General features: G+C 48.0%; 2 protein-coding genes across 2 annotated transcripts in view; one reads left to right on the top strand and one right to left on the bottom strand.

The window, feature by feature from the left end:
* LOC130404935 (ADP-ribose glycohydrolase MACROD2-like) overlaps positions 1-22629 on the top strand; it is a 289528-nt gene that overhangs the window by 49251 nt on the left and 217648 nt on the right. The window lies entirely within an intron of this gene.
* On the bottom strand, positions 13116-20812 carry flrt3 (fibronectin leucine rich transmembrane 3). Its single transcript, XM_056608898.1, has 2 exons — positions 17302-20812; positions 13116-16336 (listed from the first exon to the last, which is right to left on the bottom strand). Exon 2 carries the CDS (start codon positions 16292-16294, stop codon positions 14342-14344), a length of 1953 nt encoding a protein of 650 aa, XP_056464873.1. The 5' UTR covers positions 16295-16336; positions 17302-20812; the 3' UTR covers positions 13116-14341.

The raw sequence follows: 22629 nt of genomic DNA, 5'->3' as shown, positions 1-22629 counted from the left end.
AATACACCCAGTGGTGAAAGTGCCTCCTCTCTGTGGTGGAGAGACATTAAAGTGAAACCTCATCCCACACCCTAAGACCGGGCGATCGTTCTCAGGTCGGAGGCAGGCCTCCCAGGGAACCGCAGGGAGTGCAAATCCTCCACTCGGCCGCCAACGCGCCTCGCGTGCGAGAAGTGTCAGAATTTATTGTGCCCATTAAATATTCATATCATTGACCACCAGAGTCAACCGAGGCCATGTGCTCCTCCACCAACAGCCGCGCTGGCCAATGCTTACCCTTGATAACAGACGGCGGCTATTGTGTGACTTCGACGCTGTGTCTGCCGGCTGACCCCACACGGAGCACCTGTCCGTGGGGAGGGTTTGGCATTAAGGTCCCCCTCCTCACCCGACACACACACACACACACACAGATGCACGCACGCACGCACGCACACACGCACGCACACACACATACACACACACACACACACACATACATACATACATACATACATACATACATACATACATACATACATACATACATACACGCACACGCACACGCACATGCACACACGAAAACGACCACATGCACTTGCACTCACCTGCACACGCGCACACACATGCACACATACATGCACACACACTACACACGGACAAGCACAAACAAACACGCACACATGCACACACTCGCATGCACACACACACACACACACACACACACACACACACACACACACACACACACACACACACACACACACACACACACACACACACACACACACACACACACACAAGACACACACCTCCTGCCCTCTCCTATCCTCGCCCAAAGACACACACAACCTGCCAGAGCTACTCTGTCATCGCGGGGGTAATTAAAATGCTACACAGCAAAGGCAGTGCATCCTCAAGGGTGTGAACACTCACGCACACGCCACACATGTACCCATAAACACATGCGCATGCACACAAACGCACACACACACCACTTCACGCACAAATAAACATACGTGCACACACACACACCAAATAAACATGCATAGATAAATAAATGGATAACCTTTTAACGCATGCAGAAAGATTTCAATCAATTGACTTAAGCACGCACGCACACACACACATACACACACACACACACACACACACACACACACACACACACACACACACACACACACACACACACACACACACACACAGGGGACTTGGTGCAAGGCATGTGTCGGCACACCTCAGGGGACAGATAACTAAATGATCAGCCCAGTGATGATGGATGGACAGATCTCCCCTCAGCATCCCCCGGTTCATGTCTTATCTAATAACGGGGTGGTCATGCTTATAATATCCTCCATTACTTATGCCTGACTAAGTGGATTTGGCCCCAAAAACCACCACCATCTGGCCCACGCTAGCCATTTGCATGTCAATCTGAATCGTTTCGTTTTTTATTATTTTTTGGCGTTAATTTCGAGAACGGACATCGGCGTCTTCAGAAGGTCCCCAATGACTTGTCTCGCTCATTGTTGGATCCGATTCACTTTCCTGCCATGAGGCGTGCTGATCATTTAGCCGGGGAGGGGACCGAATTCAAATGGGTCCGGCGACAAAAAGAGGGTCTGTCACTTATTATGGAGCCCACTGTTGGCTCGGCGGTAGGGGACAATGGAGGTGAGGGGCCACTAAATGCATACCGTCGTGATCCCCGGCTATCAAGCTAATTTGATTAGTGACCTGGTACCAGGGGGGGGGGGGGGGTGGGGGCTCTCCATTCATGGCCCCCTGATTCGGTCCCAGGCGGAGGCTCCGTGTGTTGCCCCCTTCCTCCCTCTCGGCCGGCCCTGCCCCTGGTTTCATGTCTGCGCACAACAAGGAAAAAGCCAAGTGATTAATGACCAAGGTCGCGGCCCCATTGTCGACTTGCCGTGACTTTTACACAAAAGCCATTGCCCTTGTCCCGTTAGCGCTGGTCTGGAAACGTTTGGCTGCGGTGTCGACTCGCGATGCCCAGGCACGGGGACAGCAGGCAGATATGAAACGTGTCATTTTTGATGATTGCAAGTGTCCGGTAAAAAAAAAAACAATAATGTCTGCCAATAGTGTTTGCCCAAAAGTAAAATTAAAGCCCCCCTAATTAATAAATGTACAACATATATTATTTTTATACTCTATTTTGATAACGACTGCTGGAACATCATTTTTTTTATCTTAATAACAACTTAACAACTGTTTTGTGTTAATTGCATATGCAATACACCCTATTTCACTCTCTTTTCAGTGCCATGGATTTTAGTGGCCACGACGAAATTCCTGGAAAAGTTTTCTACTGTTGCCTAGGAATTGCAAATGTCCCACACACTGTCTACACTGTTGGGGATGTAAATCAGAAGCGCTGGTGGCTCGCGCGTCCCCACATCAGCGCTGACATTTGAGGTATTTCCACTTTAATAAGGTATAATGGCATGCTCTCTTTCTCCCTTTTTCTGAGCATGACCACGCGATTGTCAGAAAAGGGACAGAGTAGGACGCGGATGTGCCTCTGGTGGGACCCGACCCTAATCCGGTGATGGGCGGAAAGTAGAGTTGGGACTCGACTGCAGCTTGTTATTCAGTATTCAACCATTCCGCGATTCCGCTAGGAGCGGCTCCACCGTGCGGCACCTCAGTGTACGCTATAGATGGGCTGGATCCCCTCTGAAACATTTGTCACCAACACCCAGAGTGCATCTGTGGATTTCATTAGCGTACCAAGAGCCCACCAATCAAGCTCCTCCTTGTCAGTTCCATCCCTAGCTAATAATAATCCAGAATATTATTAGGAAATGAAGAATGGGTCTGCCACCGGGATCGAGCTCGGTGTTTTCCCCTTCTTTTCTCTTCCCCTAGTTTTCTTTTCAATGAAATGTCTGCATATTTAAGGAGTTTTATTAATTAGTGGTTCTTAACGCGGGCGTTGGTGAAATGAACATTTTATTTTTTATTCCGGAGTAGTTTTTACTCATTTGGCCGGGGCTCGGAGACGGGAGGTTGAACCGGAGCTGTCGGTCGCAAGAGGAATTGTTTATCATTATCTCTGCAGAAATAATTTCCACGGCAGACGAGAGGAGGGAGATTAGAAAAAGGATAACACATGAGAGACTCGTATTGCAGACCTCTTCTGCTCAGTTGTTGTTGTCATTCTGCGAATGGAGTCTGACTTGGAAAAATATAGTGGTGCTCCAACTTGGCTCTATGTTTATCTTTTAATTGGGGCGGGGGGGGGGTGACATGCTGCGATGTAACAGACGATACCGCGAGATCACATACATTATACCTGAATTAGGCTTACCTCCGAGCACCTTTTTCCCGCACGTTGTGTGGCAGGAAGACTTTGCTCCGACTCGCCGCGCCAGAAGTGTGAATTAATAAAGTCCCCGTCCGCCACTGTAGCGCTTAAATGCAGTGTCAGCCGCGATTATCAAGCTATCACCTCTAATAAGAATATGTGGCAATGACATCTGTGAATGTCTCCCACCACCTCTAGCCAGCCACCTTCTCCAAAAACCAGAGCACAGGAAGGGGGTGGGTGGGGAGGCTGGGGGTGGGGGTGTCTAATCCTCTTTGTCTCAAGTTCCAGAGACATCTGTATTTATTTTTCACAGTTCTTTACCGTTGCCACATTAAGTCGTCACTTAAATAGAAATCGCAGAAACCTCAGGGTCGCGTCTCTGATCTCCTGTAATAATAATAATTTCTGTCTGCTTAGTCTTTTGTACTAACCGTCTCTTGAAGCTTTACTTCAAAAGACTACCAAAGGCGTCAGCAATTTACCTAATAATTGGCACTTTTGTGAATCACTTTTATTTTTGGGTTGCACTCCGATTGCAGCGTCTCACTGCTGTGAATACTCTCTCTTCTGTGCCCGTGTTTTTCGGCCCCAAAGCGAGACGTGAACGCGGGGTGGGTGTCTGGCTTGTCTGGGAGCGCAGCAGATGTTGGCTTAAGCCGCGTGGGTGTCATGGTGTCCGCAGACGCGCGCGTCGGCCCCCTTCTTCCTCGACTTGAGCGGCTTTAAGCAGCTGAGAGTTTAGGATTACAGTGGTTTAGATTCCTTGACCCACCTCACCGCCACCACCACCACCATCACCACACACACACACACACACACACACACACACACACACACACACACACACACACACACACACACACACACACACACACACACACACACACACACACACACACACACACACACACACACACACACACACACACTCTCAGCCCCCCTCCCCCCTCGATCCCTAGCCTGCCACGACAATGAATTACTCAAGTTTTATTCAGAGAGAGAGAGAAGATTCCCTGCTTAATCGGCCCTCCCTCTCCCCTCCTCGCTGCCCTTATCTCTCTGTCGCCTCGGCCCCTTTCTCCCTCTGTCCTTTCCTCTCTACCCTCTCCCTCTCTTCCTCTTCTCTCCCTCCTCGCTCATATTTTCTCTCCTCTCCCCTCTCTTCCATCTCTCCTCTCTTCCTCCTCTTCGCTCCCTTATCTCCTCTTCTCTTTCTCCCTCTTCCCTTCTGCCCTCTCTCCCTCCTTTCCTCTCCCCTCTCCACTTTCTCCCTCATCTGCTCACTCCCATCTGTCCTCTCTCCCTCTTCATCTCCTCACTCCTCTCCCTATGTCCTCTGTCGTCTCTCCCTTCTCTGTCGTCTCTCCCTCATCTCCTCTCTCCTCTCCCCTTGGATGTCTGAGATGCGGTGGCGTGGAGAAGGTTTCTCTCTCTCTCCCTCTCTGCTGCGTTTGTGCGATGCAGGCAGGCCCACTATTCACCTCTCCTCTCTCTCTACGCCAGCATGCAGGAAAGGACTTGTAGAGGCTGATTCCTTTTCTCTCTCTCTCTCCCTCTCGCTCACTCCTGCACTCTCACTTTCTCTCTCGCTCTCTCTGTCCCTGTTATGTCTCAGTCTCTCCGACACACACACACACACACACACACACACACACACACACACACACACACACACACACACACACGCCACGCACACAGACGTCCCGGTAATGGTGTGGCAGACCCACCACTGCCACCGTGACGTGACAGCCGCTTTTAATTAATCTTGCGTCTCACCACCCACTCCAGCTCACCGGTGGCTTCTCCCCAAAAAAAACACAGCGTGTAATCGCTTGTCTGTGTGAAGTCCTGTGTGCGTCAGAGAGAGAGACTGTGTGTGTGTGTGTGTGTGTGTGTGTGTGGGAGGGGGCTTGTGTGTGGGCTTGTGTGTGTCTAGGCTTGTGTGTGTGTCTGGGCTATCTATGAACTTAATTCTCCAAAGCCGCTTCAATGTTGTCTTCCGAGCTCATAAACTTGCAGGCGGATTCCACCGCTGAATCCCTGCTCCCTCGCCGCGGGCTAACTGCATCAACCGGCCCTCAGAATGCCCGGTCCCGGACAATTTTTAGCGCTGCTTGAATGGCAGCTCTGCGTGCATCTCAATACCGCCCGGCGTCGCTGGGACTCCCGTTCTGGGGGGTTAATATCGTGTGTGTCCGTGTGTATGCGGCGCTGCTGTGCCCCCCCCCCCCCCTTATTTTCACTATGCCACTATGCGATCTGGGAAAGAGATATTCCGGGCGGCGTGTGCCGGAGGACAGGGCAGTAATAAAAAGGGCCTTGGACTGTCAGGACTCTCCCCTCCGCAGCGTGATGAATGGTGACAGCTTTCATTTACAGTCCGAAAAAAATCGCTGACTCGCCCGAACTCTGAACCCCTCCCCCCCCCCCCCCCCCTGAGTGGGGCGGTGGCGGGGACGTGGACGGAGGTGGTGGAGGAGGTGGAGGGGGTGGTGGTGGTGGTGGTGGAGATTCTGCTTTGGGGGAAGCCAGGGGTGAGGGGTGTAGGGTGGGGGCATGTTCCCTTGACCGGGGTGTCGCCTCGGGTCAGGCCGGTTAGAAAGAAATGGAAGGTTAGACACGGGGATATTTTTTTGTAGTTTTGTTGGTTATTGTAGTAGTGCACCCGGTGGTGCGGGACTTGGCCGGTGGCTGGATAATTTAAAGTGAGGTTATGACCTGCCAAATTTGAGGTTTTGTAAAGCGCGTTTTTTGCAATTAAATTTGTAAAACGGGTCTCTCGAGTGTTTTTTCGATGGAGCCGCCGCGAGTATCTATTTGACGGCGCCCGACTGCTGGTTTACCCAAGTGAACTCGCCGTCTTCAGGTTAAATTAAACTGACATGGGCTGCGATTGCCTCGCCATCTTTTTGATGGGATTTATTAGCCGGCCTCATTCCGATTGTTTGTCAATCATTTAGGTACTCTGTGAGAAGTCTTCAAATCACGAGGAAAAACAAATCTGCCAGACAGCTGCATTTGAGCTATGTTCAGACAGAGTTTAGGGTACTTTCCAACATGTTTGAAAAACAACGAAGTCATTCTTCCAATTAACAGACTCTTCCAATCAGTTTTCAGTTTTTTTTACACATGCGAGGAACTTTGTTGTTGTGAACTGGTTTGAATTTAAATAATATAACGTTGCGTAGACTTGAGAACACACATATTGTATGGCTGCAAGTGCCAATTATTCCCCATAAGTAAGCCTGTGATTTCTCCGGGAGCAAAAGTCAAGATGCTTTTAGCAGAAGCACAACTTCACACTTTTCTTCAACTTTCCCAGCCGGCGAAACAAATTACCGGGCTGACAGCAGCCTAACAAGAAAACACACTCTACCAGTTTGGAGCTGTGCAGCGTGTGAACTGGTACAAGAAACAGAGGTGCGTGTTGTGACTGGGTCTGGCAAGTCTCCCTCAGATCCACCGGGAGGTAGAAGACATCCTGGATCCTCATCAAAACGTTAGGAATCAAACAGCTGTTCGTCCCTGTACAAATGGCGCACCGGGTCGATTGAATTCTACGGCGGTACGTGGGGGTTGATCTCGTAAAGGGCATCGGAAGACGTATGGCCTCAAACCCCATCATTTAAACCACTTAACGGCGGACAGGAATTAATGGCCACAATAGCAGCGACTCAAGTACACAGATATTCTCCCAACATATTGTGTGTAATTCATAGAGCAGCACCCCAATCAGTGCCTGTGCTTTGGTTTATTTTTCGTCCGGCCCACCGTCGTAAATGAGACTAACGACCGTTGTCGGTGGGGCCCGTATGCGGGGGCCCGCCGCGGCTTGCGTCATCTTCCGACGGTTGCCGCGGCGACGCAGGCTCACACTGTTCATTTGTATTAATGTCCGGTAATTCAGACGGCCGGCGGAAGCGTGGCCGCCGCGCTCCTGTGCTCTCAGGCAAAAAATTGGATTCATTAATAAAGATGGAGGACGACGTCGGGGTTCTGTTACTTCGTTTTTTTTTCCTCCCGGGCCCTCTCGGGTTCCAGGTCAGCGGTTGTTGTGAACGGCTGGCGAAAAGGTCGAGAAAGGGGGTGGAGGGAAGGGTGAGGGGGGGGGGGATGTTGGGGGGGGGGGGGGAGCCTGAGGGGAGAGAGGATGACCCCCACCCCGGCGACAGCGCATCACTCAGTCAAACGAGTCTCTTCGGACATTGGCCGTCCGTTGATCTCTGGCCCCGCCCCTTCCCAACAGCTTGCGCTAGCTGCTGGGGGGGGGAGAGGGAGAGGGGGGAGGGGCGGAGGGGGAGGGACAGCTCTAAGGCCGACGGAGAGATGGTAGGGATGGGGGAGAGGGGGGGGGGGGGGGAATTATTGGGTTATTCCGCACGTGTGGGCATCAACGATGGCACCAGTGTACGTGCGTCACGCGCAGAGGAATCGGAACCTCATGCCGATGGGTACCTCCGCCACCCGCCTCCGCCACCCGCCTCCCCCACCCCCACCCCCACCCCCACCCTCTCCCCCACCCATCCCATCTGTGAGACTCTTAATGACATGAATATTTGTGGAGATGAAGACGCAGAGAAAACACACACATAAAGCACAAACACAATCACACACACAAACACACACAGACGCAATCGCACAAACGCACAAACGCACACTCACACACAATCACACTCAATCACACAAACACACAATCAGAAACACACAACCACAAACACACACACACACAAAAACACACGCAATCGCACAAACGCACGCACACACACACACAATCGCACAAACACACACAAACACACAATCACAGACACACACACACACACACACACACACACACACACACACACACACACACACACACACACACACACACACACACACACGCACACGCACACAAACCAGTGACCTCGCTACCATAGAAAATAAAACGTGTTGTTTGTACATCAAGGCCACCCTCCATCATTGGCTGCCGCCACATGCTTTTAGTGTTAAAATGTGATCGCGAGTCACACTGCGTGTTTTGTCCATGGTGAAACGCACACCGGTATACAAGCTCATCGTTCATCTGGGCAAGTGTCCTTCATGATTGTTATGACATGCGCTACGAGGGTCATGTTAAGTCGAGACGTGTGTTCCAGTCCATCAACCGGACGCTGGGTTGGTGGATTAGCAGACTAGGCCGTATTAGCGGCAGCTACCACATGTGTTTCCGTCACGCGTATAAACACACAAACCCGGTTTTAGAACGTGGCAGAGCAACAGACACTGTGGCAGACCAGGACCTCCGCACCACTCCGCAGGCATTCAGAAGTAGTAAAAATATGAGGGCTGTTTGATGTGCAAGATGTGAAGCGCTGTACACAAGCGAGAGCCTCATCAAGAGGAGGCTTTTATTTTGGAAAACAGCCGTTGGAAAATAGCACTCGATTGAAGCCACAATATTCCCAAATGAACATGGGAATATGTGCAGATGGAACAACCCTTTCTAGAACCGGTGGTAAGAAGGGACTGTGCCTGTTCTACCCATCTCTTTTTTAAAGTGATATGCAGTGTTGTTGGGTGATATCGCGTGATGTGACTTTTACAGATGGTTTGCCTTGAATATCAGCGTCAAAATGAGCACCACCTGGGATGATTTCAATTCAGTCACTCTCCTGTCAAACCCCACCCCTGCCATCGGGTCGCATTCAGGGTCCTCTGGCCTTGTGTCGATATGAAAGTAGGTAAACATTAACATCCAAAGTATAATTAGTCCAACGGGGTTTTCTCTGTGTCATCGACAGAAGCAGCCTCAAGCTGGGCCGCACGGTTCACAAGGTAATGAAGTCATTATTTACACACGTCGCCTCTTTCCTTTAGTCCTACCTCAGAAACAATGGCCGCCCGTGAATAGTGACCCCTTTCTGACCGGCGTGCTCGCTTACGGCAGGAGTAACCGATTAGAATTCGCAGCCCAAAACCTCAGTCACGTCCGCGTGCGTTGGCATTGAGTCCATTTCTCACCTCCTTGAACGGAGCCTGACCTGACCCCGGTCGACCTCATCAGTCAAGGGTTCACTCTTGGTTTCTTCTTCTTCTGCTCTTTGGAGTCCAGCACATGGGGCTGCTGATGAAGGCAGAGAGAGAGAGCATGGTCACCTACTAATGGACACCAGGAGGTCAAGACGAGGAGCACTGAGACTCACACCTATAGGGATGCAAATGTGACCGGCTGCCTCAGAGAGGCCTCACAATAGAGGCAACGGCAAGGGGGAGGGGTGCTGAGGAGGGGGGACAGAGAAGCTGCTATCATTAGTTAAAATCGCCTGGCCTGATTCAAGTAGAAACCATTACTGAGTGGGCTGTGTGTGTGTGTGTCACACAAGAAGAAAGCGAAGCATGTGGTATGTTATGTTGTTTGATGACTTTTCCGCACGGAGAATGTGTGAGTGATTAAGGGGCATTGTTTAGACGGAGAGATTGTTTAAGGGGGTCAACAGAGATGCCTGAGGTCGTAGAGGGTTGACAGCAATCGTGTTCATTAATTTTACTTTATACTTAAGGACCCCGACCCCCCCTCCCCTCACTCCAGAGTAAGACAAAGACATGCTCTGTTTAATGTACGGTCCTCTGAGTCGTTCATTAGTTTCCTTGGGAGGAATTTCACTTAATTCACGCTAACAATAACATTCCTTTTTCTGGCAGATTGGCCACAGCTGTAATTCATCACACAAGTGATTTCTTTAAAGAGCAGGATGTTCATTCCCAGAAATGAAAAGTTGTCACTGCAGTCATTGTGATATTAGCAGGGCATTGTCCTAACCACCGATAGACCATCAGTAACTGATTGCCCACTCTCAGTGTGTATGGCAGAAGGTCGCCTTGCATGGCTTCCGTCCTGACGAAAATAAACTGAAATGATGTTATCAGTATAGGTTTCTCTTCTCCAGCTATAGGTCTCAGGACCGTTGATCATAGACGGATTATGACACATCGGGCCCCTGGGCACGTGGACTCCGCAGCCCCCCCCCCCCCCCCCCTCTTCCAACATAAACACACGCACCCAGAATACACACACACTTATTGGCGATAATAAGTCATTGGCCTATACCTGCAACTCAGCAGGATTTGTAGCACAGGAAAGGCAACCTCACAATAATTATACAAATAAATGTATCTTTATTTAACCAAAACAGGATCAAAAATACATATAATTGATGCAATTTTGGGCGATTTGAACGAATTTCGAATGCACCGCTTTCAACCACAAATAAAAACGACTTAAAGCTACTCAATACGAACAGTTCCTCGCATTAATTGACAGTATTTCGCACGGAACAGAGCCCGGAAAAAATGCATTTCATAGGTGAAATGCATTTTTTCCGGGCTCTGTTCCGTGCGAAATCCTCCACGATATCATCAAAGTCCAGTGCATTGGTAAGGTCGCTCTCAATTGCCATGAGAGAAAGTGCCTTGAGGCGTTTTTGTGACATTTTCGTCCTCAGTTCATTTTTTATCCTGGACAGAGGAGAGAATGACCGCTCCCCTTCGCAATTACTGACGGGCAGAGTCAGAAAAAGCCGTAGCGCTACATACACATTTGGAAACATAGATTGCAGTCCACAATCGAGTATAATTCGTAGCAGTCCTTTTGAGGTTGCATCATCTCCAGGCTTGTTAAATGATCTGAACTGAATAAATTCATTGCTTCAACGCTCCACTTAGAGTTCGCCGTTGCTCCATGTTTAAATGACAGTGACTTGTTCGTGACCGGTCTCAAATTCACAAACTGAAATAGTGCCCCCCATTGATCTTTTTATTAATTTATTTACTCAGTAGTAATAGGCCTACTATTGCTTTTTTCGCTTGAATTTTTGTATTTCTCTACTGATTGCTTCGACAATGCAACATTAAAAGTTACTAACGGTGGGGCCCAGGGCCCCACTGTTAGTAACTTGTGGGGCCCTGGGCCCCACTGTTAGTAACTTGTGGGGCGGCTCAGGGGGGCCCAAGGGCCCCTCTGAGCCCTTGGGCCCCTGGGCATGTACCCGGTGTGCCCGTGCAGTAATCCACCCATGCCGTTGATCGATTCATCAATTCCAAAGGGGCCCCATTCATTAGGATGAGCTAGAAGTCGATGGATAATAACTTTTGCTTACCGTTGGGCAGCTTTTGCTGAAACCAAGGAGCGGGCTAACAATATGAACACATACTGGTCATGAGTGGCTTTGATGTGATGTTTATGTGTGTCTTCAGTGATATCATGATGGTAAACCGCTTTAGACAACGGATGTGGTTTAATGTGGGGGGGGGGGGGGGGGGGGGGTTTGTAGGTCTACCATATGCTGCTAGCGAACATTTGCTCTCTTTAACGACAAACGATTACATTAGACAGGACACAAAGATTAGCCATTAGCTGTAATTGGTGCATTCAAGTGAAGAAATGGAAAAAAGCTAAATGGAAGGGACACTAAACATTCAAGGGATATTTCCGTTAAATGTTTGCTGGAGAATCTGGAAGTATTAATCAGATTTCTCATTATACTTTTGTCCTAGCATCGATACATGAAAATGTGTTTCTGTTCATCTCTCTTCGTAAGTACCCTAAATGACCAGGAAGATTCAACAGTTTTATTAAATGATAAATCAACACAGCTGCAGTTCAATGTCTTAATCGTGGGTATTACTCCACAATACAAAAGTAGATAATTTTCTGCTTCGATAGGAAACTGCAATGATGCTAGCATATGGAAGAGCAAGATAACCACAATTGCAGGTGTTGCCATCGATTCTTCTGACAGTGATTGCATTCAGCCACTGTCAGAGCGGTCCATCCATTTCCATCCGTTTCACGCCGAGTTTAAGACATTCAAGTTCATTGGCGTATATTGGTGTACTGTTAAGCTTTCGATAACTTGTGCGAATTTATGCAGCTCCCATTCTGTAATTACAGTTTTGGCTGTGCTTAGATCTTGTGGCTGTGTGAGAGTGGTGATGCAGGCTCTGCTCACATTAATAACTATGGCTGCCAGACTCAGAATGCCTGAAATGAGTCACCGTACACGTTTAATGCTCTGAATGGCTGTGTAATTTATGCTTCAATAGGTAGAATCCAATTTTTATTTTTTTTCTTTAATTAAACAAATGTTTGTGGTACCTCAACTTGCCATGCTCTGGCTGTGTGATTAAATACACTGCCTGAAGCGTGGACTCATGTGGTAACGGCCTTGGTTCTTTGTAGTCCTTGCGGGGCCTATGCTCCCCCTGTGCCACCCCCGTTCGGTGGCCTTTGAGGCCCATCCCGGACACCCCCATCTCTCCACAGGCCTCGTTCTCCTCTACCGCCATTTTTCTTTCTCTTTTTATTTTGTTTCCTCTCCGGCCCTTCGGATAAGTCACACATGGCCCCACCGCGCGAAAAAGAACAACAGCAGCCCCGAGCAGATGTTGTTGCTCTGCGAGAGAGTCTCGTGGAGTGGAACGCCGGTGTCTGGAGAACAATGTCACTTCTCCCTTCAGCGTCACACTACATCATGGAAGGACTAGGGCCCGTTCCTGTGTTGTTTTAGGTTCAGGGCGAAGGACTCTGCAGTGAGGGGTCACTGTGAGGACGGGGACATGGCTCTGTTCTGTTTACCTCCAGGCAGTTCCAGGCAGTGTGTTTTGGCCTTGACTAATAGAAGAAGAATTAAATAGACCCCATTAAAACATTTCTACTCGAGGAGAGAGAGAGAGTTTTAGAGTTGCATAAAGACAGCAGAAGGATTAATGGTGACTGGTGGTAGAAGTCAAGGAGCCCGCTTTGTCTTTCGTCGACATAAAGAGAAAAACAAGCAGTAATTTTTGTCCACTTTTATTCTGCAATATGACCAATATCTCTCATATTCAAGTGTGTATGAAAAAAGTCACTGGTTTCTTAAAAAGCTAAATACAATAAGCATTGGATCAAGGCACATACAAGACTGGCCAAAGGGCGTACAATGCACTTTGGTTTTCCATTGTAAAGAACAATTAATTTTTAAACTGTGGCAACGTAAAAGTGTGAAATTGTAAATAATAAGAAAAAATAATACTTATAACAAGGAGTCGCTGACACTGTGGTGTTCTAATGAAAGCCAACAAGCTTTTACTTTCTCTGCCCGGGTGTCTAAAGTGACGCATGGTACACGGTACTAAAGAATGTCACCATTGTGGTTTGGCCTTTTGTTTGGCTTGTACAAATAGATAGTGGGGCGGAGTCCTGTGTCAGTCTTTTGACTCTACTTATAATTGAGAAGCAGAGAGAGAGTTTCTTGGGTTGTGGTGTGCTTTATTCACCCTGTGCTGTGGCTCACAGGCCGTTCTGGAACACCACGGTAAACCCCACGCGGGTTACCGCGCTGAAACACGTCCGCTTCTTACAATCAGAAAAGGAATACTTCACACACTGGGAAAAAAAAACAGAACGAAAGCACCTCGTCTCTGTGGGTCTTTTCTCCCCAATCCCACTTTAATACTAGATTACCAGAATTAACATTTATTTTGTCTCTGGGGCACAGCTACCGTCTGCAAAGCCTGTAGGTAAGCAGCATGCCCGCTTAGCCTATTACTTGATCAGATGTGCCTTATTTTATGTCATTTCTTTTTTTTTTGCCTTTTTGTTTTACCAACAGTCACAAAGTTAGAATATGACCTGTGCTTATACTACAAGGTTTTCTAAGTCTGATTGTTCAACACAGCAATGAAAACCCACTTTCACAGTTGACAAGTCATCATATCTCAGTAGAACAGAGTTTCTTTTTAGTTGGTCGGTAACCTTAAGCAACGCAAATACAGTACAAATTACTACAAATTCCTAAAATATAGAATTGCAGTTAGTTACAACACTCACTGATGAACCAGTGGCCTGCAATTGGAACGTTCTTCATCTTCATAAAATGTCCTTAAATATAAATTATATGGCAAATGTACAGAACATTGCTTTCTTAGTCTTATAGATCCAGTGTGTTTGTAGAAGTCTTTTCACTCTGTTTTTTACGTCACGCACTCGAGTACGAATGTCCACGCGTAATATCATGAGTGGGAGTGATCTGAATCTGGTATTCCACTGTCTCTGTAGCTCCTGTTGTTAATACTGTTATCGCTGTTTGGGCTTTTGTACAAACTCAGGCCGTTGGGCGGGAAGATTGTGTGTATCACAAACTCCTCCTTGGACACAGGCAGGTGGTTTATAGGGATCATTTGAAAGGAAGTCTCCCTTATTTCCAGAATGGAGGTGTCCTTCTTGGTGCCCGCCTCCGCATAGTCGTCCTTCCTCCTACGACCGTGGTTGTAGGTGCAGTTCCTGGAAAAGATGGAACCGTTCCGGTGGACGTACCAGCACACCAGCGCCAGCATAATTATTGCCAAGAGAGCCACAGCCCCTCCAATGATAGCAGCCAAAGGCAGACTGGTATTTTTGTAAGGCTCCTTCTCCTGCTCCCGGTTCAGCGTGGTGGTGGGGTTGTAGGACTTCTGGGAGCCAGTCTCTGTCTCGATGCACACGGGCTTCTCGTCAGACAGGTAAATGTTGCTGGTCTCCATGGGAACCATGCATATCCTATAGGAAGAATCTGGCTCCAGCGCCGTGAGAAGGTACTCTGTTGTCTCCCCCTGCACTATGGTCTCCGTGATGGATCCGAAGGCAGGGCTGTGACCCAGCTTCAGCCAGCTGAGTCGCAGCGCGGTCATGGGCTGCGACACCCTCCAAGAGATGTGCACCGTGGCCACACTGGTCGATTTCACACTGATGGTGATCATCTTCTTGCCCGAGGACGTGGTGGTGCTGTGGTAGTTCCTGCTTATGCCTGGGCCCTTCACCACGGGCCGTTTAGTCACGTATATGGGCCACTGCGGCTGAGAGGGGGGGAAAGTGTTGGAGACCGTGCTCGTCTCGTAGGTCGGACTGAATTCCGTGTCGGTGCAATCAAACATGTCCGTGGAAAGGTCTTTGATGGCCATGCCCTTGACCTTATCAGGGCCCTGGCACATGAAGCCGCGTACATTCACCTTGGTGGGCAAGGACCGTAGCCAGTCACGCACCCACATCATCCTGCACGTGCACTGCCACGGGTTGTTGCGCAGCAGGAGCTGTGTGAGATTGTCCAAGTCTTCAAACACGCCCTGCGGGAGGCTGCTCAGGTTGTTCCCAGACAAGTCCAGCCGATACAGTTGCCTGAGGAAGGCAAAAGCCCCAGGCGGAACCCGGTTGATGTGATTATCCTGCAGCTGCAACTTCTCCAAACTAGTTCCAGGCAGGTTCGCCGGAGGAGACGTCAGAGAGTTCCTCATGAGCGAGAGCTCAGTCAAATTGATCAGGTTGATGAAAGCCATCTCCCCGATCCCACGGTTGTTCAGCAGGTTACCGTCCAGAACCAGCCGCTTCAGGTTGATGAGGTCTTGCAGGGACTGCTCCGAGATGGAGGAGATGCGGTTGTCGTCGAAGCGCAGCTCCTCGATGGTCATGGGCAGGCCTGACGGGATGGTGCTCAGGTGATTCCGGGAGAGGAACAGCAACCGGAGGTGGTTGCTGTCCCTGAACGCGCCCTCCTCGATGCTCACCGCCGACACCGAGTTGTCGTCCAGGTGCAGCTCCTCGATGTAGGGGATCTGGGACAAGGAGGTGTGGGTGATCATCCGAATGTTGTTCTCCTGAAGGTGGAGCTCTTTGACGCCCAGCGGAAGGTTAGTTGGGAACTCGTCCAGGTTGTTGCAGTACAGGTAGATCTTCTCCACATTAACCAGCCTCTGAAGCTCTGTGGGAATGCCGGAGCTTTTGATGCGGTTGTTCTGCAGAAAGAGTACTGTGGAGTCCAGGGGTAGGCCGAGCGGGATGGAGGTCAGGCCGCGGTCGTTGCAGTAGATGAAGGTGCCATCACAACGGCAGGATAAGGGGCAGGAAGCCGAGGTGACCAGGGGGTTGGCCAGCCCCAGGAGGAGCCCGATGCGGACGAGGAAGAGAACGGAGGACTTGCACTGAGGCACCATCTTGAAGCTGTCTGGTTCGGCGGGTCAATCCCTCACGAGAACCTAAAGAGGGAAAGGAAAAGTGTGTTTAATACATGAGACCTTTCAAATGAGAGGCAAAATGCTCCTCTCACAGTTTCACGGTTTGTCTGAGTGGGTTGCCTGCGGATTGCGGATCTATCTAATTTAGTGTGATAATTGTATTTTAACTGAATACTTGCATTATCTAAGTGTGTAGTTGTGTCCTTAAGATATTCTTAACAGGATGTGAGGAGAGGAAAAAGAAAAAAGTGAATTGAACCAGATCCCTGTCCTGTGGCTTTTGACCCGAGCTTGCGGGATGTAATAGCAGTCCCAAGTTGTTTTACACATTTCTGTATCTCAAGGCTGCCTTTCATAGCACTGACTTTAAGAGTGAACAAAGTCAGCCTTTGTTGGTGAAGTGTTGTGCAACGCTGTGATAAATCATCTCCCTTCCCGTTCAAATTCTCAGGTTTTTATCTGGCTTCTGCATAGCTTGGAGAAAAAAAAAGCAAAACGATTCTCAGTCGACAGATGAGAAACGAGATGCTATTCTCTCGGAGTAATACGAGCAGCGCGAGCCATCTGAGGAATGTTATGCTTTTCACTCAAACTACTGATTGCGGCAACACACACACAGACTTGGGTGGCAATTTGGCACTTTTATGTTCTGACAAAGAATTGCATTCATTAATCTTTACAATGACTTGGTATTCAAAGGCGCGGTTGTGTTCTGGATTTCCTGTATCTCATCCACACATTTCGTATATTTATTTTAGCAATTCAGTCAGTGCAAAATGGATGCCTTGGAATTAGCAAACAGGGTAGGTGCCAACTGGCTGTCTATTTTCCCTGACTATTGGAGTGTAGTTCCCTATTAATTAGCCTAATGCTGATTTATCGCTTTCATTATGCATTCCTGTCATGACCTCTCTTCCTGCATGTCTCATTAGAAATTATGTTTTGGTCAGTGAAGCGAAAAAATCAGCACAGCGGCCTATATTTACCGTAACTGACGTTCGAGACGTTGATGGTAAATCCTTTCCGGCCGACAAAATCCAATAAAGATTTTCACCCCAGAATTTGTTCTGATCCTCTTCAAAAGCAAAAAGTTTCTAAGGATGGGGGTTTATCAGGATATCCCGACCAGGTCAATGTTTGCTGAGCTGGATCCTTGTTCAGTCGATGACCTCCACTCTGTTGTCAGGAGCTCATGCTTTCAAAGCTTTTACCATGGCAGATAAGCCCAGAGAAAAGGAATCCACACTCGGGGACAAAAACATGCAATCACCAGAGAATATTAAAATTCCTGATGCTTTCGAAAACCTTTTTTTCGTGTGTGAGGCCTTGTCCCCAAATTAGTTTTTGGGCCGCTTGATATTTGTTCCTCTGTAAACAGGGGTTAGCTGCAGCAAAAGATCCTTTAGCTCCTCGGCCCTAGCAGTCATGGTGAGTGGACACAAAGCTGGGCTGAACCATGCCGGCGTCCTGTGCCACAGGCCTCAGTCCAGGCCTGTTTGGCTTGTTATACTCCAGGTCTTCCGGCTAAAGCACAATCCTCTTCTGCCTCCTTGAGCCCGTCGAAACAGTAATCCAGTGGCCCGGGTCCCTGTCCTTGAAGCAGGCAGCCTATGTCAACAGGGCCGGGGTTAGTTGTCCTCTTTGGCACAGTCCCACTCACAAATCCATAGTTTGGCTGTTATTTTCTCACTTCCATCCCCACAGTTTGGTTAGACCCCTGAAAGAAACACAAGAGAAGCAGACGTTAAGAATTATTTCCCAGCTATAACAATTTTTTACATTAAAATCCAGGTCATTTGTTGATAAGTTCTTTCATCATTTATGTGCGGATTTCAGTCATTTCCTTTTTAATATAACATTTGAATTCTCGTGTGGATTGAGTGTTATTTTTAAGGGTGCAGAGCTCCGAAACCTAATTACGTTTACATACACCTTGGGATCTCCTCATTTGCCAAAATATCCCAGTTTGGATGCCATGTTCGAAATGTGTAATATGCTGTATAATTCAACCCTGCTTATCTAACATTTTGAGCACAAAAATAGACGATTTCCTCTCAGCTAACTTGTGCTTGCTGACCTTCTCCCACCCCTGGGCCTGGAAGAAGGCCATTGTTCTCTATGGTTCTGCAAGGGTCACTTATGCATATGAAAGGCCAGAGTTTTCCAGACCTCGATGCAACGGGTTTGGGCGGAATCCTATATGCAGTGGCATGCTGTTCCTGAGATCGCTTGTTTTCTGTTAAGTAACAATCAGTTTTAAAATAAGCTTTGTCTCTCCCTGACGAATCACAACCCAGGGCCCATGCGATTGTCACGGTCGCAGCTTCCTCAAACCCGATGCACAACCCTCAATATCCACTGCGATAGAAGCAATCCAAGTTCTGAATCCACTCAATACATTTCAGGAACGAATTATATTGCGCATTGTCTGTTTAGTATATGTGATAATCATCAAAATGTGACTTCTGTGACTACCACTCTCATTTTTATGTATAGTTCACTTGCCCAAAGAAAACAGCAGGTTTCCTCTGGCAACACAATGGCTGGTGTCCTTACATATAACCTCCACGCTGCGTGGCAGACTGCCGCCATGGATCCCAATACACTTAGGAGGTAAACGATGGACAACATGGCCAGCCATTCAAAATGGAGCCAATGACAAGGAGAAGATTAGGACATTGAGGACCTTGTAACTCCATTACAACAGCACCCTTCCCTTTCTCCTCCATTTAAACATGTGCCGTCCAGCCAGTATTGCATTAGTAGTGGATTAGAGTCAGGGGAATAAAAACAAACTAAACAGATATGACCTCTGTCGGACTGTGGGGATAACAGGAGTCCTTCAAGGCGAAGGTTAAAATCAATGTTATAAAATAACAGTGAGAGAGAGAAAATAACTTAAATCCGGAAATCACTCCAACTATTTACCTTTAAATATTTCCTTTCACGTCCACTTTGTCCATTTTGGTTGAATCACCTCTAAACACATTTAGCACATTGTGCAGTTCTGTTTTGAATGCTTATATTCTCCATAAAAATATAGTAAATGTCCACACAATGAAGGAACCGAGACGACCTAACTGCCACGTGGAATAATGCATCTCATGGGCTACAACACGGGTCACTTTACTGCAATGACATTGGCTTACAATCACCAAATAATTAATATGCATTCTTGCCGTCCTTTCCTCCCCTGTGACACTAACCTTAACAGACGCTTGAATTTAATTTAAAGGCCTGTCAATGTGATGATGTTCTGCGGTAACATCAAGTCATAGCCGACAATAGTGTGTGGGCGAATTAGCTTAGGTGTTTTTCTAATAACCAATTCCATCAGGCTTGTTTTTGCTCCACACTCATCAGATTACAGCAGAGGACAGAACAGGCCCCTTGCTCCCGATGTAAACGCCTGAACAAAGCACATTTGAACAATGTCATGTGTAATGATGCGATTCAAAAAGCACATTATTTTGGTTATATTTTCTACTTTTGACAGCATTAGACATGATGTGCATTCATACTGTGTACACACACACACGAGTAACGTAGGCTCCCACACACTCAGTTTCCTAAAGAAAAGAGCAGTTGAGATAGTGTTTTGCTGATGGACATCTTTCTCCATCGTACTAACAGGGTTCTCCAGTTTCCAGGAGCTTTCCTGTGTATTAGAAATGGCCTCCACTGAATTTAATGTGAACTGGCAAATTTAAATTGAGCGTCCTCGAAAAAGTGTTGATGTGTGTGTGTGTGTGTGTGTGTGTACAGCTAGTCGCTTGGTACCTTTTAAGTGGGGAGTGTGCAACAAACACAAAGCCAGATAGCGATAGCCATTGTGAGCTCAACGCGCTCAGATGCACTGCATGTGAGGCTGACATAACGAGGCCTGATCTCATGTGCCCCCTAGCCACGAACGGAGAAAGATATGCTTAGGGGAAAAAGCACAGCAAAATAAATGAATTCATGCGTGCCTGTCAAAGAAATGCTTTGGAGCTGAATAGCTTTTAGTCTCATAAGGTAAAGGATACTATTACATGTATTATATTCACTGGGAAGAAGAAGAAAGGCATAATTCAGGGATTTCTGCATTTAATTTGAAACATGGCTGCTTGATGTATTTGCTCTGTGGATTTTGTTATTATAGGATTCTGGCATATGTCCCCGTTTTACATTTGTCATGCCTATAGTGTTGCTGAACCACTCTCCCTAAATCAGTAGGGATTTGGGTAAACACGGCATTAGGAAACACGGTTCCACCATCTAGTGTCACCATTGTGTTTTCAGGCCCGTCGTCTGTCTCCTAAACTCCCTAGATGCAGCCGGCCACCACACATGAATCGAAATGACATCGGTCGGCAATTCATGTTTCCAATTTCCGGTGCGGTCACTCTCACGCGACGTGCCCTCTGCAACATCTGCATCACACCTCACCTCAACACCTACGTCTGTCACAACAACTTGGCCTGTGTCAAGCCAGTCCGAGCACGGCCCCCCCCAAAAACCCCCCCCCACACCGAGACACAATGGATCATTCATGCTCTGAATACACAGGCCGGGGCCGGCCGCACGCGGGACAACAGCCGTCGACCAACTCATCTCTATCGGACCACTCATCTCGCTCGAGTTTTAGTTGTGTCACATTGTGTCAGGTGAGGACCCCCCCACCCCCCTCTCTCAGCCCCTGCTGCTGCCTTTGGAGGGGCTGGGCAGACGATACTCCGAACGGGGCCATTAGCTGTGGAGGGGAGCTGGCAGACAGACAGGGGGGGGCTCTCCATTGTAAATGGGCTGAAAGGATGGATCTGTGGCAGCTGCAATGGTTTTCTCCCCACATGGGGGTGGTAGGCACTGCAAGAAGAGACGTGTGTGTGTACACACTCTACACAAGCGACTGGTAGTGGGATTACCAGCCGAGACCCCTGTTAGGCTTCAAGGCAGATGAAGAAATGCCCCCCAAAAATGATAATGGTTGAGTTAGCCTTTTATGCTGGGCCGTAGAGCTTTTACTTTTATGTTTTGAGTTGCATTGCCTTCAAATGCGCACAGTGTTTTAGTGCTTTAGGGCCAACAGTAAACGATGGATCATTATTTTTTCTTTTAGGCTATGCAATAAACTGAATGTATAAGCCATAACATATTTGAAATATAATGTATTACATGTTGAATATGATTTTTATTTAAACTAGGCCTACTACCAAAACGAGATGTGTATTGCCATGCTCCTGGCTTACAACAAAGGCAAACTAAAAGGATAATGCAAATTAAAGCAAACCATTGACACTGAGGTTTTAATTTCTATGACAATCTCTTGTGTCCTCGGTGGTTCTTAATCCCGAATGCAAATAAATGCTCGTTGAAAGCGGTTGACTGGGGACCAGCGCCTTGGGCCTTGCCCACCGAGGACAACCGATGGTGTCCCTATGTCTACCACGTTGAACGGGAAATGTGTTTATTTAGTCTCTGAACTGATTCACAGGGCAGGTCAATGCGTGTTTTTTGATTTGAACAATTGCTTAGTGTTTTAGGAACTGTTGTTAAAAAAAACGTAGGCCTACTAGCGTTGTCAAATTAATTAGTTAATTAATGCAACCATTGTAGACGCACAGTACTACGTGAAGGATAGGGCCCATATATTGGACTGCAGAATACTGCAAATCAGCCGGATGAAAGATAAATAACCGTCTCACTGGCAGAAATTATTCCAAGCTGCGTAGGATTTTAATTGACTTGCAACATACACTGAGATGACGAGTGGTAAAGCTGATGCCTGTTTAATCCGCTGAAGTAAACCCCGATTGTAAATATAGGAATATGCGGTCGAAGTGGCGTGGTGTATGATTATCTCATTACCATCCACTGGTTTAATGATGTTGTATGCAGACCGGTGTGGTATGGCCCGGTTGATTTAACGCCTGTGCTGTAACTCGTGGATCACTGGGTTAGTTAGGGCCTATTGCTAATCGCCTGACAGGCGAAGCTGGTGCATTGGACTCTCCTACAGCAGGCAAAGGAGCTCATGTGAGGGGCGATGCAGTGTCGCCAAACCTCTTAACAAGACTTTGGACTGCGCCACACTCTGGGCCGATGTGATCCACGCTGTGAGGGGCTGTCAGACAAGACGCGCACCCTATATCTCAGTAATGAGGACCAAATGGAAACGGGGCAGGGATAAAACAAAACTCAAAACTGGTGATACAGGAAAAAACAAAACGCAAAACTGAATCAACTCGCGTCGTTGGTTTAGTATGGGGGAGACGAACGCGAACGCCCATCGACTTCGTCGCGACGCAGTGAGGGCACCGTGGTGCCGCCGCTGC

This window comes from Gadus chalcogrammus, chromosome 15 (genome assembly GCF_026213295.1).
Source record: "Gadus chalcogrammus isolate NIFS_2021 chromosome 15, NIFS_Gcha_1.0, whole genome shotgun sequence".
NCBI lineage: Eukaryota > Metazoa > Chordata > Actinopteri > Gadiformes > Gadidae > Gadus > Gadus chalcogrammus.
This window is presented reverse-complemented; position numbering and strand designations above follow the sequence as displayed.

Excerpts from the sequence above, each read along its gene's own strand:
- flrt3 (XM_056608898.1), bottom strand. The coding sequence starts at position 16,294 with ATGGTGCCTCAGTGCAAGTCCTCCGTTCTCTTCCTCGTCCGCATCGGG.